The sequence below is a fragment of the Leptopilina boulardi genome, unplaced genomic scaffold, assembly GCF_019393585.1.
Source record: "Leptopilina boulardi isolate dan_hultmark-lab unplaced genomic scaffold, ZJU_Lbou_2.1 LbouV2_396, whole genome shotgun sequence".
Classification (NCBI taxonomy): domain Eukaryota; kingdom Metazoa; phylum Arthropoda; class Insecta; order Hymenoptera; family Figitidae; genus Leptopilina; species Leptopilina boulardi.
In genome coordinates, this window is record NW_026137969.1 from 545,056 (window position 1) to 563,672 (window position 18,617).

Genomic DNA, 18,617 nt, shown 5'->3' on the forward strand with positions numbered 1-18,617 from the left:
TTATTAACTTAACCTAACGTTGTAAACAGCTGACTTGCAGCCATGTTGCAGACGATAAATTTTAATTCTTCGCTTTCCCCAAAGGAGCGCTCGCGACATTAGGAAAAAAGAAAGCCTACTACTGTGGTCCGTCTATCTGAGGGCCAATGAATATACGCCGTTACCTCTCCTTATCCTACTTCATGTCTTAAATCAAGAGGACGCTGAGTTTTAGGTTAAAATCAGTAAACATAACCTCAAAAATTTAAGATTTCTGCTCTAAGTTTTAACCCAATTTTGAGGTTATGTTAAATTATAGTAATTATTGTAGCACGAAATATTACCTTTAATATATTAAAGTAATATTATACTTTAATATATATTATTATATTAAACTACGAATCTTACATATAATATTACGTCCTACATGGGTATATATATATACATACACATATATCTATATATTTATTTTAGTAACATAATATTATTAGAGATAATTGAGATTTAAAAGCATCCAGACCTATATGTTATCATTTAAGTAGAAATAGAGGGCTGATTATTAAATAGAGGAGGACACTATATTCAGGGCGCATGCGGAAATATTTTCCGGCAATCAGACCTGCAAAGATCTAACTCCTCTTGTTCAGTTTATTTTGTGCCGGTTCACTTTAAACAACTATAGTCAACTTTAAAAAAATAAAAAACAAAAACAAATGTTGACAACAACAAAAATTAATATATACAAATTAAAAATTTAATTTGTATCAAGAATTTTTAAATTCTCTCTATTTTTCTTGAAAAAGAAAAACATTGTCACTACTATTGAAAAATTTTTGTATATTTCAAAATTTTTCAAAATTATAAGGAATCAATTATGAAGATTTATTGCCAAAGCTAAAAAGCTTTTTAACACTTTTTTTCTACATTTTATAAAAGAAAAAGAAAAATCATGCTTTTTTGGAGGGAAAATATTTTATCAAATCTCTGTAAAAAATATCTAGAAAAAAAATTGACATAATAAAATTTTTATATGTATACAATTTACGAGAAAAAAAGAATCTCCAAAAATGGATTATTTATTTAACATATCATTAAAATATGAAAAATGTAAAGAATCAATAAATTTTGAACGACAACGAAGATCAGCAACATGGACAAATGCAAGTTATATACCGTGGAATGAAACTTATGATGCATTTGATTATGATGAGGAACCAGCGGAAATTTGTAATTTTCTTTATTTTATTTTAGATTTTGCACATCTTTATTATATACCATTTATTATTTTATTGGGTCTTATTGGTAATTTATTATCGTGTGCTGTATTTTTAAATACACATTTAAAAATGCGAAGTTCAAGTTATTATTTAGCAGCATTGGCAACAACTGATTTTATGTATTTAGTAACATTATTATTGGTGTGGTTAAATAGTACTGTTGGATGGCGAGTGTTTAATAAAGAGGGATGGTGCGAAAGTGCTGTTTATATTAGTTCAGTTTGTAGTTCATTAAGTGTTTGGTTAATAGTTGCATTTACAGTTGAAAGATTTATTGCCGTACAATATCCATTGCATAGACCACATATGTGTACAATTGCAAGGGCAAAGGCAATTGTATTTATTTTAGTTGTATTGGCATTGGCAAGTCATTCATATACATTAATAACGGCCGGTGTTGTTAAAGAACAAGATGGAACTGAAGTTTGTGAAATGAAAATTGAATATTTAAAAACAATGAGAATTGTTAGTATTATTGATAGTATTGCAAGTTTAATTGTACCATTGGTGATGATTATTATTATGAATACAATGATAACAAGGAATTTATTGAGATTTAGTAGAAAATTTAAACGTGATCCTGCAGCGAGTTGCAATAAATATCCAACATCGGAGATAAATTTAAATAATATTCAGGTAAGTTGAATTTAGAACGAAAATTTTCTTATTTTTTTTTTTATCATATTCTCATTTATTTTTATTTATTTATTTTTAAAAAAATAAGTCTGAAATAAGGGTATCAAGTACTACCTCCTAAAAAGTGAAGTGAAAAATATTTCTTTTGAAATTTATTTTTGTATCCTCTATTATAAAAAGAGATAATAGGTATTTTATTCTAAAATATACGTATACTTTCTATTCACTTCATGTGCTATAACTATTTCTTCTTTTATCTTTATCGTTTTTAATATATATATAGGATTTATAGATTACTTTTTCCTTCATCCCTCCTGCTATAATAGATTTTATTCTCTTTTTATTTCCTCATTGTTGCGAAGTATATATATATAACTTATTTCTATCTATTATTTCTCATTCCAAAATCTATCTCCCTTCTAATTATATAAAAATATTTATCTTTTGTACTTTTTCTTGTACTTCTTTCTATTTACTTATTTACTATATTCCACTTAAATATTCTACTTTCATTTTCATTTAACACTTTTTATTTCTTTATATATCTCTATTTCTAGTTTTATAAGTTTTTCTTTGTTTTTACATATCTATTTATATCTTCTTGTATCATTTTTAAAAAGTTTTTTTTTTAACTCTTTTCTTTCCTTTTTATCCCTATGTTATTCTTTTTATTCCTTTCTAACCCTTTTTGAATCTTTCCTAGCGGCCACACAAATTTATCTGGAGGGCTGAAATTTAGTACACATGTGTATTTTTGCGTGTAGATTACAGGAAAAATATAGCGAACTTGATTGGAATTGATTAACATAGCGTTGTCAAGGAAAAACCATGAATTTTTAAGATAAATGCCTAAAAATGACTATGTACTCCCCCTCCCCTAGCAGCCACATCTTTTGACATAGAGAGCTCAAATTTGGTACACTTATATACACAGAAAATGAAAAGGCATTAAAATAAGCTGCAACGCTTATTATTTTAATCCAATTTTGCTTATTTTAATACCAAAATAAATTAAAATAAGCAAAATTGAATTAAAATAATAAGCGTTGCAGCTTATTTTAATGCCTTTTAATTTTCTGTGGAAAAATAAAAAATGTCGAAAAAAAACGGTTTTATACCTCTAGCGCACACAATATTCAACCCGCAGACAGTTCATATTTGGTGTATAAAAGAATTTTTACGTGAAAAATATAGGGAAAAAAACCGGTCACGATTGGAGTTAATGATTAACTTTTTTTCAAATTTTTTCAAGAAAAAATGACAATTTTAGGGAAAAAATGTATTTTTTCACCAAAAACGAAGAAAATTTTATATATAAAGGAATTCAAACTTATATATTTTTACGTATAGATTACAAAAAAAAAAAAATATAGTGAGGATGATTGGAGTTGAATTTTCAGATGCTGTCAAGAAAAAACTTATAATTTTAGAAAAAATCATGAATTTTCTCCCAATAACGAAAAAAATTTTATCTAAAGGTCTTCAAATTTATTATTTTCACGTATATTTTTATGTGTAGATTATAGGAATAATTTAATAAACATGATACGAAGTGGAAAAAGGGGACTTTTTTCTTGAGTTTATTTCTTCAGTCGTTACAACTCTAAAATAAACCCACTTGGAAAGATTCCCCGGAAAGTGCCCCCTGGAGGTTCTATCAGAATTCCGCCGGAACTTCCAACGTAATTCCTTCGGAATTTCATCGAAGTTCCAATGAATTTCCGATGGGATTCCGACGGAATTCCGATTAATTTTTTCAAAATTTTTAGAGTTCTAATTCCGTTGGAATTCCGTCAGAATTCCGACGGAATTACGTTGGAAGTTCCGGCGGAATTCTGATAGAACCTCCAGGGGGCACTTTCCGGGGAATTTTTCCAAGTGGGAAAAAATCGGACAAGTGCGATTTACACTTGCACTGAAATTGAGGCTTCCGTACTCGAAGCGAACTTATTTGGTATAAAAACAAATGTTTAAAAAATATGTGTTGTATGTCAAATAAAATAAGTGATACAAAAAGGAACAATTTTGTAAAATTCAAGAAAATTGCTCCTTTTTGTATCACTTATTTTATTTGACATACACCGTACAATATAAAAATTAGGGTCCACCTTAAAAATTTAATAAAGATAATATTAATTCAGAACTACAATAGAATGAAAAGAAATAAGTAATTGTATCAACAATATTTTTAACTAAAACATAAAAAATATTGATAAAATGGTGCTATACATATATTACATCTTTTACTATAATATATATTTACTCTATTAAGTCGCAAATACTACGTAACATCTATTAACTGCTCAATTCACTGATAATAAATATATCATAAGCTACAATTTTTATAGTATATAAAATTGTTTATTCTTTTTTATTATTATTTATTTATTATTTACATTTAAATAAATACTTTATTATTTTCCAATGTTCGACGTTATATAATTCAAAAACAAAGGGAATTCCTTTACAGTTTTATATTCAACTCTTGTCTATGTACAAGAAAAAGATTACAATAGTATTAAAATATATTTTCCAAAAAATATATTAAATTTCTCGATTATAAAAAATTTACTAAAACACAAAAAAAATGTCTATTCAAAGCACAAGTATTTTTGTCATATTTTTCATCATTTTCTTGACAAAAATAATAAGCAGCGACAAATGTTCATATAATTTAAATCGTCACATAGAAAAAAATTTAAAACCGTATCAAGTGGTATTGTTAACAAATTCCAATTTTGATTCATTTGAAAAACATCTAATTGTCACAGTATTACGAAATTTACCCTATATTCAAATCGATATTGAAAAATTATCATCGCAAGATCTTATAAAATCAATGAAATCACCAACATTTGGTAATCCAAGGGAAACATCATTGTTCCTAATTATTAAATCTTTCAACAATGTTGATAATATTACAACATCCTTGAATTCAACTCTCAAATATTTAATCCAACTTTCACCCTCAAAAGTTCGTCCAAAAACATTACTAATTTCCCTCACTAATCATAAATCATCATTTGATGAATTTCTTCGTAAAATGTGGTTAAATAAATTTCTCGATTTTACAATTTTAGAAATAATAATAAAAAAAGATATTCTAAAAATGGAAAAAAATTTTCAAAAAATTCATTACTACAATCCTTTTACAAGCAGCTATTATCGAAAGAAATGTTCATTGACGACAAATTGGTTTCCAAATAAACTATTGAATCTTCATGGTTATTTAATAAAAAGTGGTTTACATTTAAAACCACCATTTAGTTTAGCGAAATATGATAAAATTGATGGTCACTTACTCAGTTGTAGTGGTGCAGATGTGGAAATGTTTTATACATTATCGAAGGCTATGAATTTTACCATAAATATTGATTCTAACGTAAATTCTGTAATTGGAATATTTGTGGGAAACAATTCAACTGGAATGTTAAAAAAATTGATAAATAACAATATTAATATTCTTATAACAACAAATATTAATTTTCGACCCGCTGCTGATGGTACATTGTATGAATATTCACGTGCCATTGAAATGGAATCAATTGTTGCCCTATTACCAATTATACAAGAAGATATTGAAAATGAATTTCTAAACCTGGAAGCATTGTACTATATATTTTTATTCACCATTTTTGTTATTACAATGTGGATGTTGATTGACAGTAAAAATAATCAATTTTGGAAACAAGAATACCTTGCAGCACTTCTATTGGGAGTGACAATTAGTCAACAACCCATTAAAATGGGACATCGATTATTTTTTCTCTATCTAATTGCAATTGGTTTCTTTTTCTCCAGTAGATTTTTAGCTGGTTTAACGGCAAATAAAGTTGAAAAATCACATGAGAAGAATATCACTACACTAATGGATTTAGCGCAATCTAATTTATCAACGATACTTAGTCCTAATTATTACAGATTACTTAATGATGATTCAAATGATGTACAATTGTTAAAAAAGAAAATGATTCCATCGGAATTTGCCGATACAAATTGTATTATTATGCTTGTTAAATATAAAAATGTTTCTTGTGTAATACTAAATGCATACGCAAGACAATTGGTGAAATTATTGAGAAATTCTGATGGACAGCCAATTAGTAAAATTCTTAAGCAAAATTTATTTAATGCAAGAAGAATAATTGTTTTGGAAAGAAGTACACCATATAAGCCAAGAATTGATGAATTTATTTATCGTTTCATTGAATCTGGTATTAGAATTAAATGGGAATTGAATATTTCAAATCATGAATCGATTATTAATTTTATTAAATATGATAAAAAACAAATGATACAAGTTGAAGATTTTGGTGCTGTGGCAAAATTAAAGACAATCTTTTTCTTTGTATTATTTCTTGGATATTTGGTATCGTTACTGTGTTTTGTTGGTGAATTATTAGTAAATAAAATTTTTTCTATATGGGTATAAATCCACGAAACTTTTAACTTTCAAGAAAAAAAAATTTCTTCTTTTAATTTGCAGGCACATTGATGTCACTTTGTATACACGTTTAAGTACATTTTAGCATTACAAATTCATATGCGTGATTCATTTTTAGCTCATGCCGTCAATGTTTAACTCTTTAAATTCTTTAACGTTAATAAATTACATATAAAATTGAAAAATTCAACTTTTTTTATTATTGATATCGGAGTGGTTTCCAAAGTATTTTCGTCCTCTGAACACGATTCTGGCAACCAAATTTGCTTAGCACATCAGGATTTTGAGAAAAGAGGGGGTAAAGACTCCAAAAATGTGTTTTCAGCATATTCTTAACTTAATAAAATTTATTTCACTCAAAATCCTTAAGCGGCGTTTTTGTTTTCAAATATATGTATGAAAATGTTTCGATCACGCCATAGATTGACCTGTTTAAAGCAAAAATGCAGTTGTGCCTTTCAAAAATGTATAAATTTAAATGAAATCACGATTTTTATTATCATCTTTATATTGTTGCCACAGGAATACAATTAGAGGCACATTATTGAAAAAGATCTTAAAATATTTGTATTTTCATCACCTTTTAAGAAATGCATTGAACTTTTATTTTTATCTAACGCCGTAATAGATATATTTTCATAAGAAGACGTTCAATTGAATTTTTTTAAAAAGTGCTATAACTCAATCAAACCTTCGTATTTTTAGTTTTAGTGGTGGCACACTAATGGGATAGTGAAAATTTTTTGACAAAATATGTCTGGTAGATATTTCCATATAGTAGCTGAAGTGATATTTTACACGCCGTAACAATAAAAACGTTAAGAATATAAACTTTTTCAAGAAATTCAAATGAAATTTAAGCATTTTTTCACTTTTTAACTTATAAAACTAATTGTCAAATAAATATTTTGTTCTAATACTGTACATAAATGTTCCTTTGTAATATAATTTAGCAAAAAAAAAAAAAAATGATACCCAAAGTTTTAATTAAAAATAATTCAGATTTTTAAGTGTTCGATTTGAGAATCACAAAAGTTAAAAGTTTCGTGGATTTGCTCATATATTATTCTACTTGTCTGTCAAATTTACTAAAATAAATATAATAGGGAGAATAATAAAAAGTTTTTTTGAGAAATCTTAGGAAAATATTTTCAAACTTTTTGTGTCTATTTAATATAGTGGTACAAGGATGGAATAAATTAAAGTATAAGTTTAATTAACTTATTCTTTCTGTGTCAAAGTCAATGAAATGTTGGTTTGGCATAGAACCTCTCATATATATATATATATATCTATATATATATTATATAATTTAAGATTTTAGAAAATAAAAAAAATGTTAATTGTATACTTTTAGATGTTTGTAACTTTTAGTAACATTTTTTTCCTATATAAATATAAAAGTAAATAATAATAAATATATATGTAAAATAAATACCTTACAAGAGACAAAAAATAAAAGTAGAATTTTGAAATATTTTTGAAAAGTATATACAGTAGAGAAATTTTATTAAATTATTATATATATATATTTACCAACAAAATACAATATAAAAATGAAAATACATAGTATATGTTTTTCAAAGAAATAGAATATTCTTGTTTATATAAAAATTGTAAGCAAACTTTTTTTCAAAATTGTTTTTTCTTTATTTCTGAATAATTTAATTTCTAGTTCAATTTATTAGAAATATTTTTTTTACATTTTATATATATTTTAAAATTAATTTTTATTCATTTATTTTATTTACACTTATTTTCAGATAAATCAAAATCATTTGTATAATATGCCTTCAGAAAATTTTACATATTTTACCGTTTTAACATTTTTTTGGAATTTTAACCCTAAAAAAGGGTTATTTTGCAATTTTAAGCAATTTTTTAAAATTTTTTGGATATAAAAAAATTACTCTTCTTTTGAAAAGTTACTCAAAAACAATTTTTTTTCAATTTTTTACCAATTTTTTAATGTTTTTTTTTTTTTGCTATTTATTGTTGTTTTGCAAATTTTTGGTTAGGAACCTATTGTACCTAATTTTAAATGTCATTTAATTGAATTCTTTTTAACATAAAAATTTTATCATTATTTCAAACCTAAACATCTTCTATACCCAGATAGGACATAAGCTTGCAGCAACCTTGCGTCAAGCTTGCCGCGCAATATTGCCAACCTTGCATGGCAAGTTTGTCGCAAGCTTCAAATGTCCCACCTAACCCAAACTTGCACGGTAAGCTTGCCGAAAGATTGCAGTGTAAGGTTACTGCAAGATTGCACAGTAATTTACTGCGCAGCCGTCAGTGCTTATGATTGCAAGTGCGCACAGTGCTCCTTTTCAATGCAAACTTCTCTGCTGATGGGGCAAGGTTATTTGTCAACCTTGCACCAACTTTGCGACAAGCTTACCGTGCAAGCTTACTGTGCAATCTTGCAGTAACCTTATACTGCAATCTTTCGGCAAGCTTACCATGCAAGCTTACGTGCTGTCTGGTTATATTATATTAAGTTAACAAATTTCCAATATAGCGACACCGACACCGAAACATTTATTTACACTTATTTTCATTTGTAATGGCTGTTTGCTCCGCAAGAGGCCACTAATGAAGAAGAAGAAAAAGTATTTTCAAATTAGTCGAATAACTTACTTACTTACTTAAGTAAAGCTTCCAATTTCTAAAGCGATCAGATAATAACTATCCAATTCAGTAAACTGACATTTCTCTACAATTTTTCGCTTTAGAATCTTATCGAAATGCCTTACCTTGCTAAAATATTTTTGCACAATTTTCAAAATTTTACATTTATTTTTTCCTGTATCAGAGAAAAAAGATAAATCAAATCTAGTATTTTGTGAATTTAACAGTGTAGGAGTGGTTTTCCGTGTTTGTTTGGCTGATTTAGTGATGTTGAATTTTGTATTCACTGTGTGACAATTGTGGATATTTCTAGATTTGTACTGTTTATTATCTAAAATAATTAAATAATAATAATAATAATAATAATAATAATAATAATAATAATAATAATTTAATTATTAAATTAAAATAATTTTTTAAATGTTTATTATCCCTACTCTCATTATTATTATTATTGGCAGCAACAGCAGATGCAAGTGTACGCTCTCCAATAATAGTAAGTGCATTCTCTGACAATGATTTATTGCAAATAATGCAATTGCCTCGCTGACACGCATCCATTTCTGATCTGTAAATAATGTCAGAATATTGTTAAAATTCAAACGAGAAATTCACAGAATTTTTTTTTTTTTGTTCTTGTTTAATCGACTAATTTTCTTAATTCAAAAATATTTACTTAAAATTCTCTTGGAAACTATAGCAGGCATGACATCTCTTAATATTTCCTTTTTATAATAAGTTATTTATTTCCATTAACTTTTTTTTTTGAATAATAATGAAATATCGCTTAAATCACATATGTGACAAATTGATTTATTTATTTATTTGAAAAATATACGGGCAAAGCCCATATTCGTACATATAGTACCAGTAATACACTCAGAGAAATGGTATATTTGTCTCCGAGCCTACTAACTCATTTATTTGTTGCAAATACATATATTTTATTTCATTGAAATAAAAAATTTATTTCTAACAAATAAAATTTTTATTTACGCCAAATAAATATTAGGCTCTGAGACAAATATACGTTTATTTAACTTAAATATATTTTATTTGGTTCAAATAAATCATTTCTCTGGGTAGTGTATACATTACATAATATTGTGTACATTAAATGGCTGCATTGTTATTATTGTCGTTGAAAATTAAGTCTCGCAATTCTTTAATGAAAGTTGTAAGTGAATTACCAAAAAAAAATCAATGTTATTCTTGAACTGATCTGCCTCACTACTCAGTTTGTAGGTCACTGATATTTTTTTAAACATTTTCAATAATTTCACAAACTGAATAAGTAGATAAAGTATAGAATGAGAAGGAATATAAAAAAATGGAAAATTTAATATATTTATATTTAAATTATTTTCCTTTTGGAATAGTCCATCTATTAAACAAAATTTAACAAAGCATATAAATGTAAAATATGTACTTACCAAATTAGATACTAGTAAATTTTTAACTACAAATGACAAGATCTTATAAGGAAATGTTAAAAGATGTATAATCTTATATACAAAGTTATGAATTAACGTCTGCCACACCGACAAATGCCACTGTAATTAAAATTATTATTTAATTACAGTGGCATTCCTAACGACTCTATCTATAATGACAATTTCTGTACAGTTTTATTTCCAGTCACTAAAAACTTTATATTTATATTCAATTTTTAATATTTCATTCTCAACGTAGGTTGTTTTAACTAAAAATGTTATCTTTTTTTTAATATTTGTCTTGTTTTCGGTAATCTCTATCTATTTATATAGCTGTATTCAGTAATATTAATGTATATTGTAACCTCTAAGTCTATTTCTTTGATACGGATTTTTATATTCTTATTCTAATCAAGTTTTTATTTATTCTCTTTCTATTTTCTATCTTTCTATAGCTCATTAAATTCCTTATTTCAAATTTCAATATCTTTCTATCCATTTATTTTTAAATTTCCCAAGTAGAAATGTGCCACTGGCATAGTACTGATCCAACACTGCCAGTCAGTATAACAGTACTGACTGCCGTACTGGGCCAGTAGTGGACCAACCCTGGCTGGTAACGCTGTCCAGTACTGATTTTATCTCGCTCACCAGTACTAACGTAGTGCTAGAATAATACATGATAATGAATAATAAAGAATTATTGATTTTTTTTATCGATTATGAATTTCCATTGAAAAAATTAACTTTGGTATGTTAAATAAAAAATGAAAAATAATAATCTGTTGTTTCAGACTGCCAGCAGTAGTCACGATGAAGCAAATGGTATTCCATTAAATACAGGTATTAGTGGAAGAAGACAACCCTCTCAACAATCATTCCACTCCTCAAAAAGCAGCCATTCACAACATTCCCGACATCAACCCTCAATTGTCGCCATTCCTTCAACGCCAAGAAGTCCATATCAAGTTTCTGAAGTTCTTGCAAGGTGTATTAGTAGGTTTTCTAATTTCATTCTCTCTCTCTACTATTTATTTTCTTAATAATATATATGATAATTTTTGATTGGTAGATTTTAAAATATTTAAAATATATATAACATATTTAAGACCAAATGAACCGAAAGAAATATGTATTAATTGACCCAGTCACTGGCACCTTAAGGCTAAATTTTGATTTCAAGAATTAAGGAGGAATGGTAGACGTTAATAAAAAAAACCTAAGAAGGGTGTCAATAACTGGGTCAATTACAATATAGATTAATATTCTTAACTTTTTCAGATGGAAACTCATCATCTCGAAATCCTGTATCGACAAGAAATCAACAAAGCATTACAAAAATGCTTCTACTTATAAGCACTGTTTTTATCTTATTAAACTTGCCAAGGTACTTTAAATATTTAGTAAATTTTACATACATTATAATATAATATATAGTTGTTAAAATTTTTTTTAAAAAATTGTTAAGAAACAAAAAATTTCAGAAGATTTATATTAAAACTATTTAATGCAAATTGTGATATAATTTAATAAGAACAATTTAGTTTAAGGACGTTTATCTACGGAAATGCAGATCTCTAAAAAAACCAAAAAACCTCCAAAAACTTCTACTAATTAACATTTAAATAATTAAAATAGGGGTCAGCCGGGGTAAATCCGAACGCTTTTAGTAAGTTTCAACAATAACATAAGTCGAGGGGGAATTTACTCAGGTAGTCAAGTGTACACTCTTCCTGTAATACTTGTGTAATAACGTGTAATACCGAGTAATAATGCGTTATTACGGTGCTGTAATAACGCAAAAAAATCTGTAATATCTCTGTAATAATGTGTAATACTCTGTAATAACGTGTAATAACTTAGTAATAAGAGTAATATGAGGTGTAATACCGGTAGTCAAGTGTACACGTTTTTAACTAGTAAATTCCCCCTCGACATAAGTTTTTTCTTTTAAAAGACAATACTTCCGGTATTCTGGTGCATGAAGTTGTTACTTTACTTCCATAGAACAATTTTATGGGGTAGCAAAAATTTCTGATAAATTACAATCGCAGGAAACTTAGCGTTCGTATTTACCTCGAAACTTTGCAACTTTCCTAAAATACCGGGGTAAATACGAACGCCAGTGTATTTTAGAAAAATCTTAGGGAAAATAAATTTAAAGTATTGCAATTGTTAAACTTATATAAAAACCCAGATAGCACAACTTTTTGCAGCAATTTTGCAGCAAATTTGCAATGCCAAATTATAAGTTTACAATGTAAATTTACTGCAAAACTGTGGCAAATAGCTATATGTCCTCGCTTTGCGAAGTTCGCATTACAAGTTTGCAGAAAAATTTCTTAGAAAAATTGCAGGAAAATTTTATGACAAATTTTAAGAAAACTTGTGGACATTTTTCGCCAAAAATTAAAAAATGTCATTGTTGTAAATATGATGATATTTTGTTACTGCAAACCTTTCCTAAAGGAAAGGCGACTAAAATCTATTGCGCAGCCCTAAGTGCCATAGAAAACTACTGCGCATGACATGAATTTGAGAAAATTATCAGCAAATTTTCTTCAAGTTTGCCATAAAAATTTTCTGCAAATTGTATGTAAAATTTTTCTGCAAACTTACAATGCAAACTTCGCAAAGCGTGGACATATAGCTATTTGCCACAGTTTTGCAGCAAATTTACATTGCAAACTAACAAATTTGGCATTGTAAACTTGCTGAAGAATTGCTGCAAATTGTTGTGCTATCTGAGAACTCAAAAAAAATACGACAATAAACCTATTATGTAATAATGCATCATATATATAAATACGAAAATCAAACAGGTTAAAAATTAAAATACATTACACAATTAAAACCTTTAATAACTTTATCAAATCATAACGGATTTTTGCAAAACTTGCTACAGAAAGTATTTTGGAGTGATTGAATGCAAATACAAAAATAAAAGTCAAATTTTTTAAATTCAAAATAGCGGACTTTCCTAAAACTTATTTTTAAAAATGATCAAAAATTCGTAATCAGCGACCCTGAAACCCCCCGAGTAACAATTTTCGAGCGAATCCAATGAATTTTTTAATCCTCGTCCGCCATATTGGATCGGCCATTTTGAATTTTGAAAAACTGACTTGAAATTGGTAATCAGCGACCCCAAAAACCTTAGAATACCAAATTTTATTAAGATCCTGAAAAACAAAAAAAGTGGAACACTCCTTCGAGAGAACAGAGAGTAAGTTTCTGCTTATTAATTACTAACGAGTATACATATAGAAAGAAAAACTTTTTTCTATGTACTTTTATAATGTTAAAATAGTAGTGTAATCATATAAAAACAATTTTTGAAAATACCGTTCGGATTTACCCCGGTTTTCCAATTTTCCGGGGTAAATACGAACGGTCTGATATTATTAATAAAATTTTACAGAAGGCAAAAATGAAAAATAGTTTCTGTTCTAGTATTCATAACAAACAATTATAAATAATAAAATGAATTTTTAGCTTCTTTTTCTTGAAATACGAGACAAAATACTGAAAGAGTGTCATCTTTGATTTTCAATCTTTTTTGCAATACTCGTTATCTTTGTTTATGCTCTTGCTAATTAACAAACGAAAAATGGGATAATACTTATAGAATCTCTTGAAGAGGATCTGAGGTAAAAATTCTCATATCGAACTTATTTTTAAAAATTTTAATTAAGCTGAAATAATTAGCGTTCGGATTTACCCCGGCTGACCCTAATATTATTAATTATACTATCTGAAAGAGGAAATATCAATTTTCAAGAAAAAAATTTTTAAATCTAAAAAATTGATTTATTTAAATACAGTGAAACCCACGTATATCGGACCCGCATAATTCGGATTCCCGCTTACATCGGATTTTTTTCCTGTCCCTTGAAATTCGATATACGTGGGTTTCACTGTACAGTTAAACTTTTTTTTTAAAAAAACTTTGATAAATTTCACTAATATTCTGAATGTCACTTTTAAAATTTATAGAATTTTTATTTTTTTTTAATATTAATCATTTCTAGTAGACGTCTTTTATTTTAATTTTTTTCAATATTTATTAAATTTTTAATTCTACTGAAGTCAAAATTATGTTTATTATTTTTTGCATGTAAAGATAAAGCTTTCCCTCAAGACAAAATCATTTAAATATATAATACCTTACTTTATAGTATATAATATAAAAATTGTAATTTTACTGTTTTCAGTTACGTCGTCCGTTTCTGCGTTTATTTTTTCGCCTTGGCAAGAAAGGATACACCAACATTGCTGTGGTGTTTGCAACAATTTTTCATGCTTTTGTACTACACTAATTTTAGTATAAATTTTTTACTCTACGCAATGTGTGGTATTACATTTCGACGTTGTCTTGAACAATTATTACGTAAAGTACTTAAAACTATTACAATAAATCATTGTAATGTACAACGTTACAGTTAACTATTATGTAATTATTACAATTTTTATGTAAGGGATAAAGTAAACAAAAAAAATATTATATCAGAATATTTATTATTTCAGTTCTTTTTTTAAAATAACTCGTAAAAATTATACTGTACAGTTTTTTTTATATTAAAATAATACTAAAATTCTTTTGATGTAGAAACAAGAAATTTTTTTTTTAAATTATTATTGCATCGTTGAATTTTTTTTATCTTTTCCCTAATTTTCTTCTTTAAAAGTGCTCTTTTTGTTTTTTCCATCATTTCCCTCTTTTTTTGTTTCAATTGTATTTTCTTAAATTTTTTACACTCCAAGCAAAATTTACTTTGAGGACCAAAAGTACCTTTCAATTTTGAAGAAACGTAACCAATACAATTTTTCGACCTACAAAAAAAAAATTTACAATTTTTTCAAATGTTAATAAATTTTTTTTTAAATAATTGAATTACAGAAGATTTTAAATTGAAATTAAAAGAGCGCATGATTATGTTCTAAAAATCATTAATTATAATTTTCATTTTATGGAATTTTATTTGTCATCATAATTTTTGAGCCGAATTTTTATTTTTTCGAATTAGTATATTTTGCAGAATTTTCATCAAACCGATTTTCTATATTACAGAATTTTTATATAACCGAAAATTCATTTCACAGAATTTTTATTTGTTCGAATTTTTATTTGCTCGAATTTTCATTCAACACATAAGGTGTTTTAAAGAGTTTTTATTGGATAGAATTTCATTGCATAGAATTTTAATTTTATTCCTTCAGATGAGTTTTCATTTGTTTGAATTTTTATTTGATATAATTTCCATAAAAACCGATTTTTCTGCAGAATTTTTACTTATCCGGAAAATTGTTTAACAGAATTTCTAATTGATAGAATTTTCATTTGTCCAAAATTTGCAAGTGGCCGAACAAACAATCGATTTTGGCGCAATTTTTAAAATCAACAAATCAAAAATTATCCATAAAATTTGTGATTGGTTGATTTTAAAAATCGCGCCAAAATCGATTGTTTGTTCGGTCATTTGCAATATCGGACAAATGAAAATTCTATCAATTAGAAATTCTGTTAAATGATTTTTCAGTTAAGTAAAAAAAGTTATATGGAAATTATATCACAGAATATTTCGAACAAATGAAAATTCATCTGAAAGAATAAAATGAAAATTCTATGCAATGAAATTCTAACCAATAAAAATTCTTTAAAATATGCCTATTATGTTAAATGAAAATTCGAACAAATAAAAATTCTGTGAAGTAAATTTTCGGTTATATAAAAATTCCGTAATACAGAAAATCGTTTTGATGAAAATTCTCGAAAAATTCTAATTCGAAAAAATAAAAATTCAGCTCAAAAATAATTATGACAAATGAAATTCCATAAAATGAAAATTTTAACTAATGATTTTTATAACATTTGAATTTTATTAAAAAATTTGTTGTGTAATTACATTTTAGAAAAAGCTAAATTTAATATTACACTGAAAAAAAATTTATTTGATTCAAATACTCGATTACTTGAGTATTATCAAATAAATATTTATTTAAACTAAATAAATTGTATTTGAACCAATAATTTTTGTATTTGAAACAAATACCATTTGATTGACTCAAATAATAATTATTTGATACAAATAAATATATTTATTTGATAATAGTCAGGAAATCGTGTATTTGAATCAAATAATTTTTTTTTCAGTGTAAAAAAATCGTATTTTATTTTGAAATTTTTTTTAAAAAATTCAAAAAATTTAGCTTCTTTGAAAATTTTTTTTTTTACCTTTCTGTGCTTTCAGTGTAACAAGGTAATAATGTCGACGTTAATTTAATCAATTTTGGAATTTCGTCAATGGTAGAAATTACTTGAGGCAAAATTTTTATCTCTATTTCGCCAATTGTTATCTAAAAAAACGATTTTATAAAATATCAATCGAGTGATTTTTAGTCATTATTTTTAAAAATCATGATTTTTAGTTAAATCTTCGTAACTTTAAAAAATACAAAAAAAAAGAACCCCTTACTTTTATTCTCAGATCCGGTAGTAACATTACTCGTTTCATACTGTATTTTTTATCATTACAAATTTCAATCCAAGCAATAAAATTTTCTGTACAATTATTAAATACAGACCATAATTTTGATGGTAAAGGAATAATGTCGAGATGATTTTTAATTATATCGTAGATATTGTTTTCACTATCATTAAATTTTAATAAAAAATCTTCCCAATCATTTTTAATTGGTTCACTTTTAATAATTGGAAAAATCACAGGCACAGCATCTTTTTTTAAAGCTGGTCTACCTCGTGGTATTTTATGAATTGTGCCATCTTTTAATTTTGTAACAAAATCCTTTTCAACATCCTCGGCGCGAAAATGTAATTCGCATATTTTTCTATTTTTTGTATATAATTTTGTTGTATGTGGTGCAATTGCATCGGACCAAATACGAAATATTTCGTCCTTTAAAAAAAAGATATATATATATATTTTTTATTAATTGTTCTTCGGAACTTAAATTTAAATTTTCAAATTTTGGTTTAAAATTATAATCAATTAATAATTTGGAAGGTTTTCTTAAGTTTCAGTTATTATTTTTTGAGGTTATAATAAACAGACTGAGATTATAACGGACGAGATTCAAAATTTGGACTATAAATGGTACGAAACATATCGTTTACATTTCTTTTTGGGACCCATTCTTCCAATAGGGTAAGTAAAAATACTTTTGTATCACAAAAAAAATGACAACATACCGTATTTGCTGAAAATAAACTTGGACAGATTTTTGATTTTATTTTCGTACGACGGCCAGAATCACAACCATTTATGCAACAAACTGCAGGCATTATTTTTTAATATAATAACACACTATTATATATTTAAAAAAACATGTATAGTATATAGTAAACAATATTTGAAAATAAATTGTCAACTGTTATCGCTATCTGACAATAATATACATCGTTCTATTAAACCACGTGCGTTCTAAAATTCTAGGTAAAATACAAATTGGAGACGGTAAGAAAGAAAATTGAGCTAAACTACCGAGTTCAGACTATTACGATTCGCGGGGATTTTTTTTTTTTTGCTTAGGAACTTTTGGGAAATCTGTATACAGATATCTTGGCTTCCGCATGTCAAGGTTATGTGAGGTTGGTAAAAAAAAGGAGAGGAAACAAAATAAGCTGTCGAAGTGCTACCAGACCACACCCACTAAAACCCGTCAACCCTTCTTGGGAGCCATTTATCTACCCTCGGAACTGTCGTGAAGACTTTTGCCTTCGTGACAATTCGCAGGGATTTATAACCACGTCTGTTTGTGACCAGCAATGTTTCTGTCCATCCTTCTCTAACTCATTTCTCAGGTTGGGTTGGCGATTAAGGCCAACGCACAATAGGTACGCGAACGTGAAATTCGTTCGCGAACGCCGTTCCGGAACGAATCGAACATAACCTCAATTAATGGAAAAATGCATTAAATAAGGTTATGTTCGATTCGTTCGCGAACGGCATTCGCGAACGAATTTCACGTTCGCGAAGCAGTTGTGCTTAAGCCTTTTTAATGACATGTTTCCATTTTCCTCGGGCCTGAACATAATATGTCATAAACTAATAAAATTATTATAGAAGTTTCACGACTTTTCAAAATACCGTCAAATCCCGTTATCAAAAGGACAGCATTTGGTTGGTTTCCATCATAATTCTCGCCAACTACCGCACTCTGCTCTAGTAAAAAAGTGACTTTATTGTTAAAATT

General features: G+C 26.9%; 3 protein-coding genes across 4 annotated transcripts; 1 reads left to right on the top strand and 2 right to left on the bottom strand.

Moving 5' to 3' along the window:
* The first annotated feature begins 619 nt into the window (after positions 1 to 619).
* LOC127288808 (thyrotropin-releasing hormone receptor-like) lies at positions 620 to 14,907 on the top strand. 2 transcript variants are annotated; one of them, XM_051316469.1, is made up of 4 exons: positions 620 to 1,892; positions 11,198 to 11,399; positions 11,685 to 11,790; positions 14,618 to 14,907. In XM_051316469.1, exons 1-4 carry the CDS (start codon positions 1,047 to 1,049, stop codon positions 14,847 to 14,849), a joined length of 1,386 nt encoding a protein of 461 aa, XP_051172426.1. In that variant the 5' UTR covers positions 620 to 1,046; the 3' UTR covers positions 14,850 to 14,907. The 2 variants fall into 2 exon arrangements, with proteins under 2 accessions (XP_051172426.1, XP_051172427.1); XM_051316470.1 differs by having other exon boundaries at positions 11,198 to 11,391.
* Positions 8,109 to 10,673, bottom strand: LOC127288810 (uncharacterized). The gene is made up of 4 exons (XM_051316472.1): positions 10,404 to 10,673; positions 9,408 to 9,538; positions 9,096 to 9,301; positions 8,109 to 8,931 (listed from the first exon to the last, which is right to left on the bottom strand). The coding sequence occupies exons 2-4, from the start codon at positions 9,529 to 9,531 to the stop codon at positions 8,881 to 8,883; spliced, it is 381 nt and encodes a 126-aa protein (XP_051172429.1). The 5' UTR covers positions 9,532 to 9,538; positions 10,404 to 10,673; the 3' UTR covers positions 8,109 to 8,880.
* On the bottom strand, positions 14,903 to 18,160 carry LOC127288809 (uncharacterized). Its single transcript, XM_051316471.1, has 4 exons — positions 17,614 to 18,160; positions 16,880 to 17,320; positions 16,639 to 16,760; positions 14,903 to 15,236 (listed from the first exon to the last, which is right to left on the bottom strand). Exons 1-4 carry the CDS (start codon positions 17,704 to 17,706, stop codon positions 14,993 to 14,995), a joined length of 900 nt encoding a protein of 299 aa, XP_051172428.1. The 5' UTR covers positions 17,707 to 18,160; the 3' UTR covers positions 14,903 to 14,992.
* Between the last annotated feature and the right edge of the window lie 457 nt (positions 18,161 to 18,617).

Coding starts and splice junctions, on each gene's coding strand:
- LOC127288808 (XM_051316469.1), top strand. CDS start 1,047: ATGGATTATTTATTTAACATATCATTAAAATATGAAAAATGTAAAGAA. Junction 1,893..11,197: donor TAAATTTAAATAATATTCAG/GTAAGTTGAATT, acceptor CTGTTGTTTCAG/ACTGCCAGCAGTAGTCACGA. Junction 11,400..11,684: donor AGTTCTTGCAAGGTGTATTA/GTAGGTTTTCTA, acceptor TAACTTTTTCAG/ATGGAAACTCATCATCTCGA.
- LOC127288810 (XM_051316472.1), bottom strand. CDS start 9,531: ATGGATGCGTGTCAGCGAGGCAATTGCATTATTTGCAATAAATCATTG. Junction 9,302..9,407: donor CAATAATAATAATAATGAGA/GTAGGGATAATA, acceptor TAATTATTTTAG/ATAATAAACAGTACAAATCT. Junction 8,932..9,095: donor TGCAAAAATATTTTAGCAAG/GTAAGGCATTTC, acceptor CTTCTTCATTAG/TGGCCTCTTGCGGAGCAAAC.
- LOC127288809 (XM_051316471.1), bottom strand. CDS start 17,706: ATGCCTGCAGTTTGTTGCATAAATGGTTGTGATTCTGGCCGTCGTACG. Junction 17,321..17,613: donor GTTTATTTTCAGCAAATACG/GTATGTTGTCAT, acceptor TTTTTTTTAAAG/GACGAAATATTTCGTATTTG. Junction 16,761..16,879: donor TACCGGATCTGAGAATAAAA/GTAAGGGGTTCT, acceptor TCGTTTTTTTAG/ATAACAATTGGCGAAATAGA.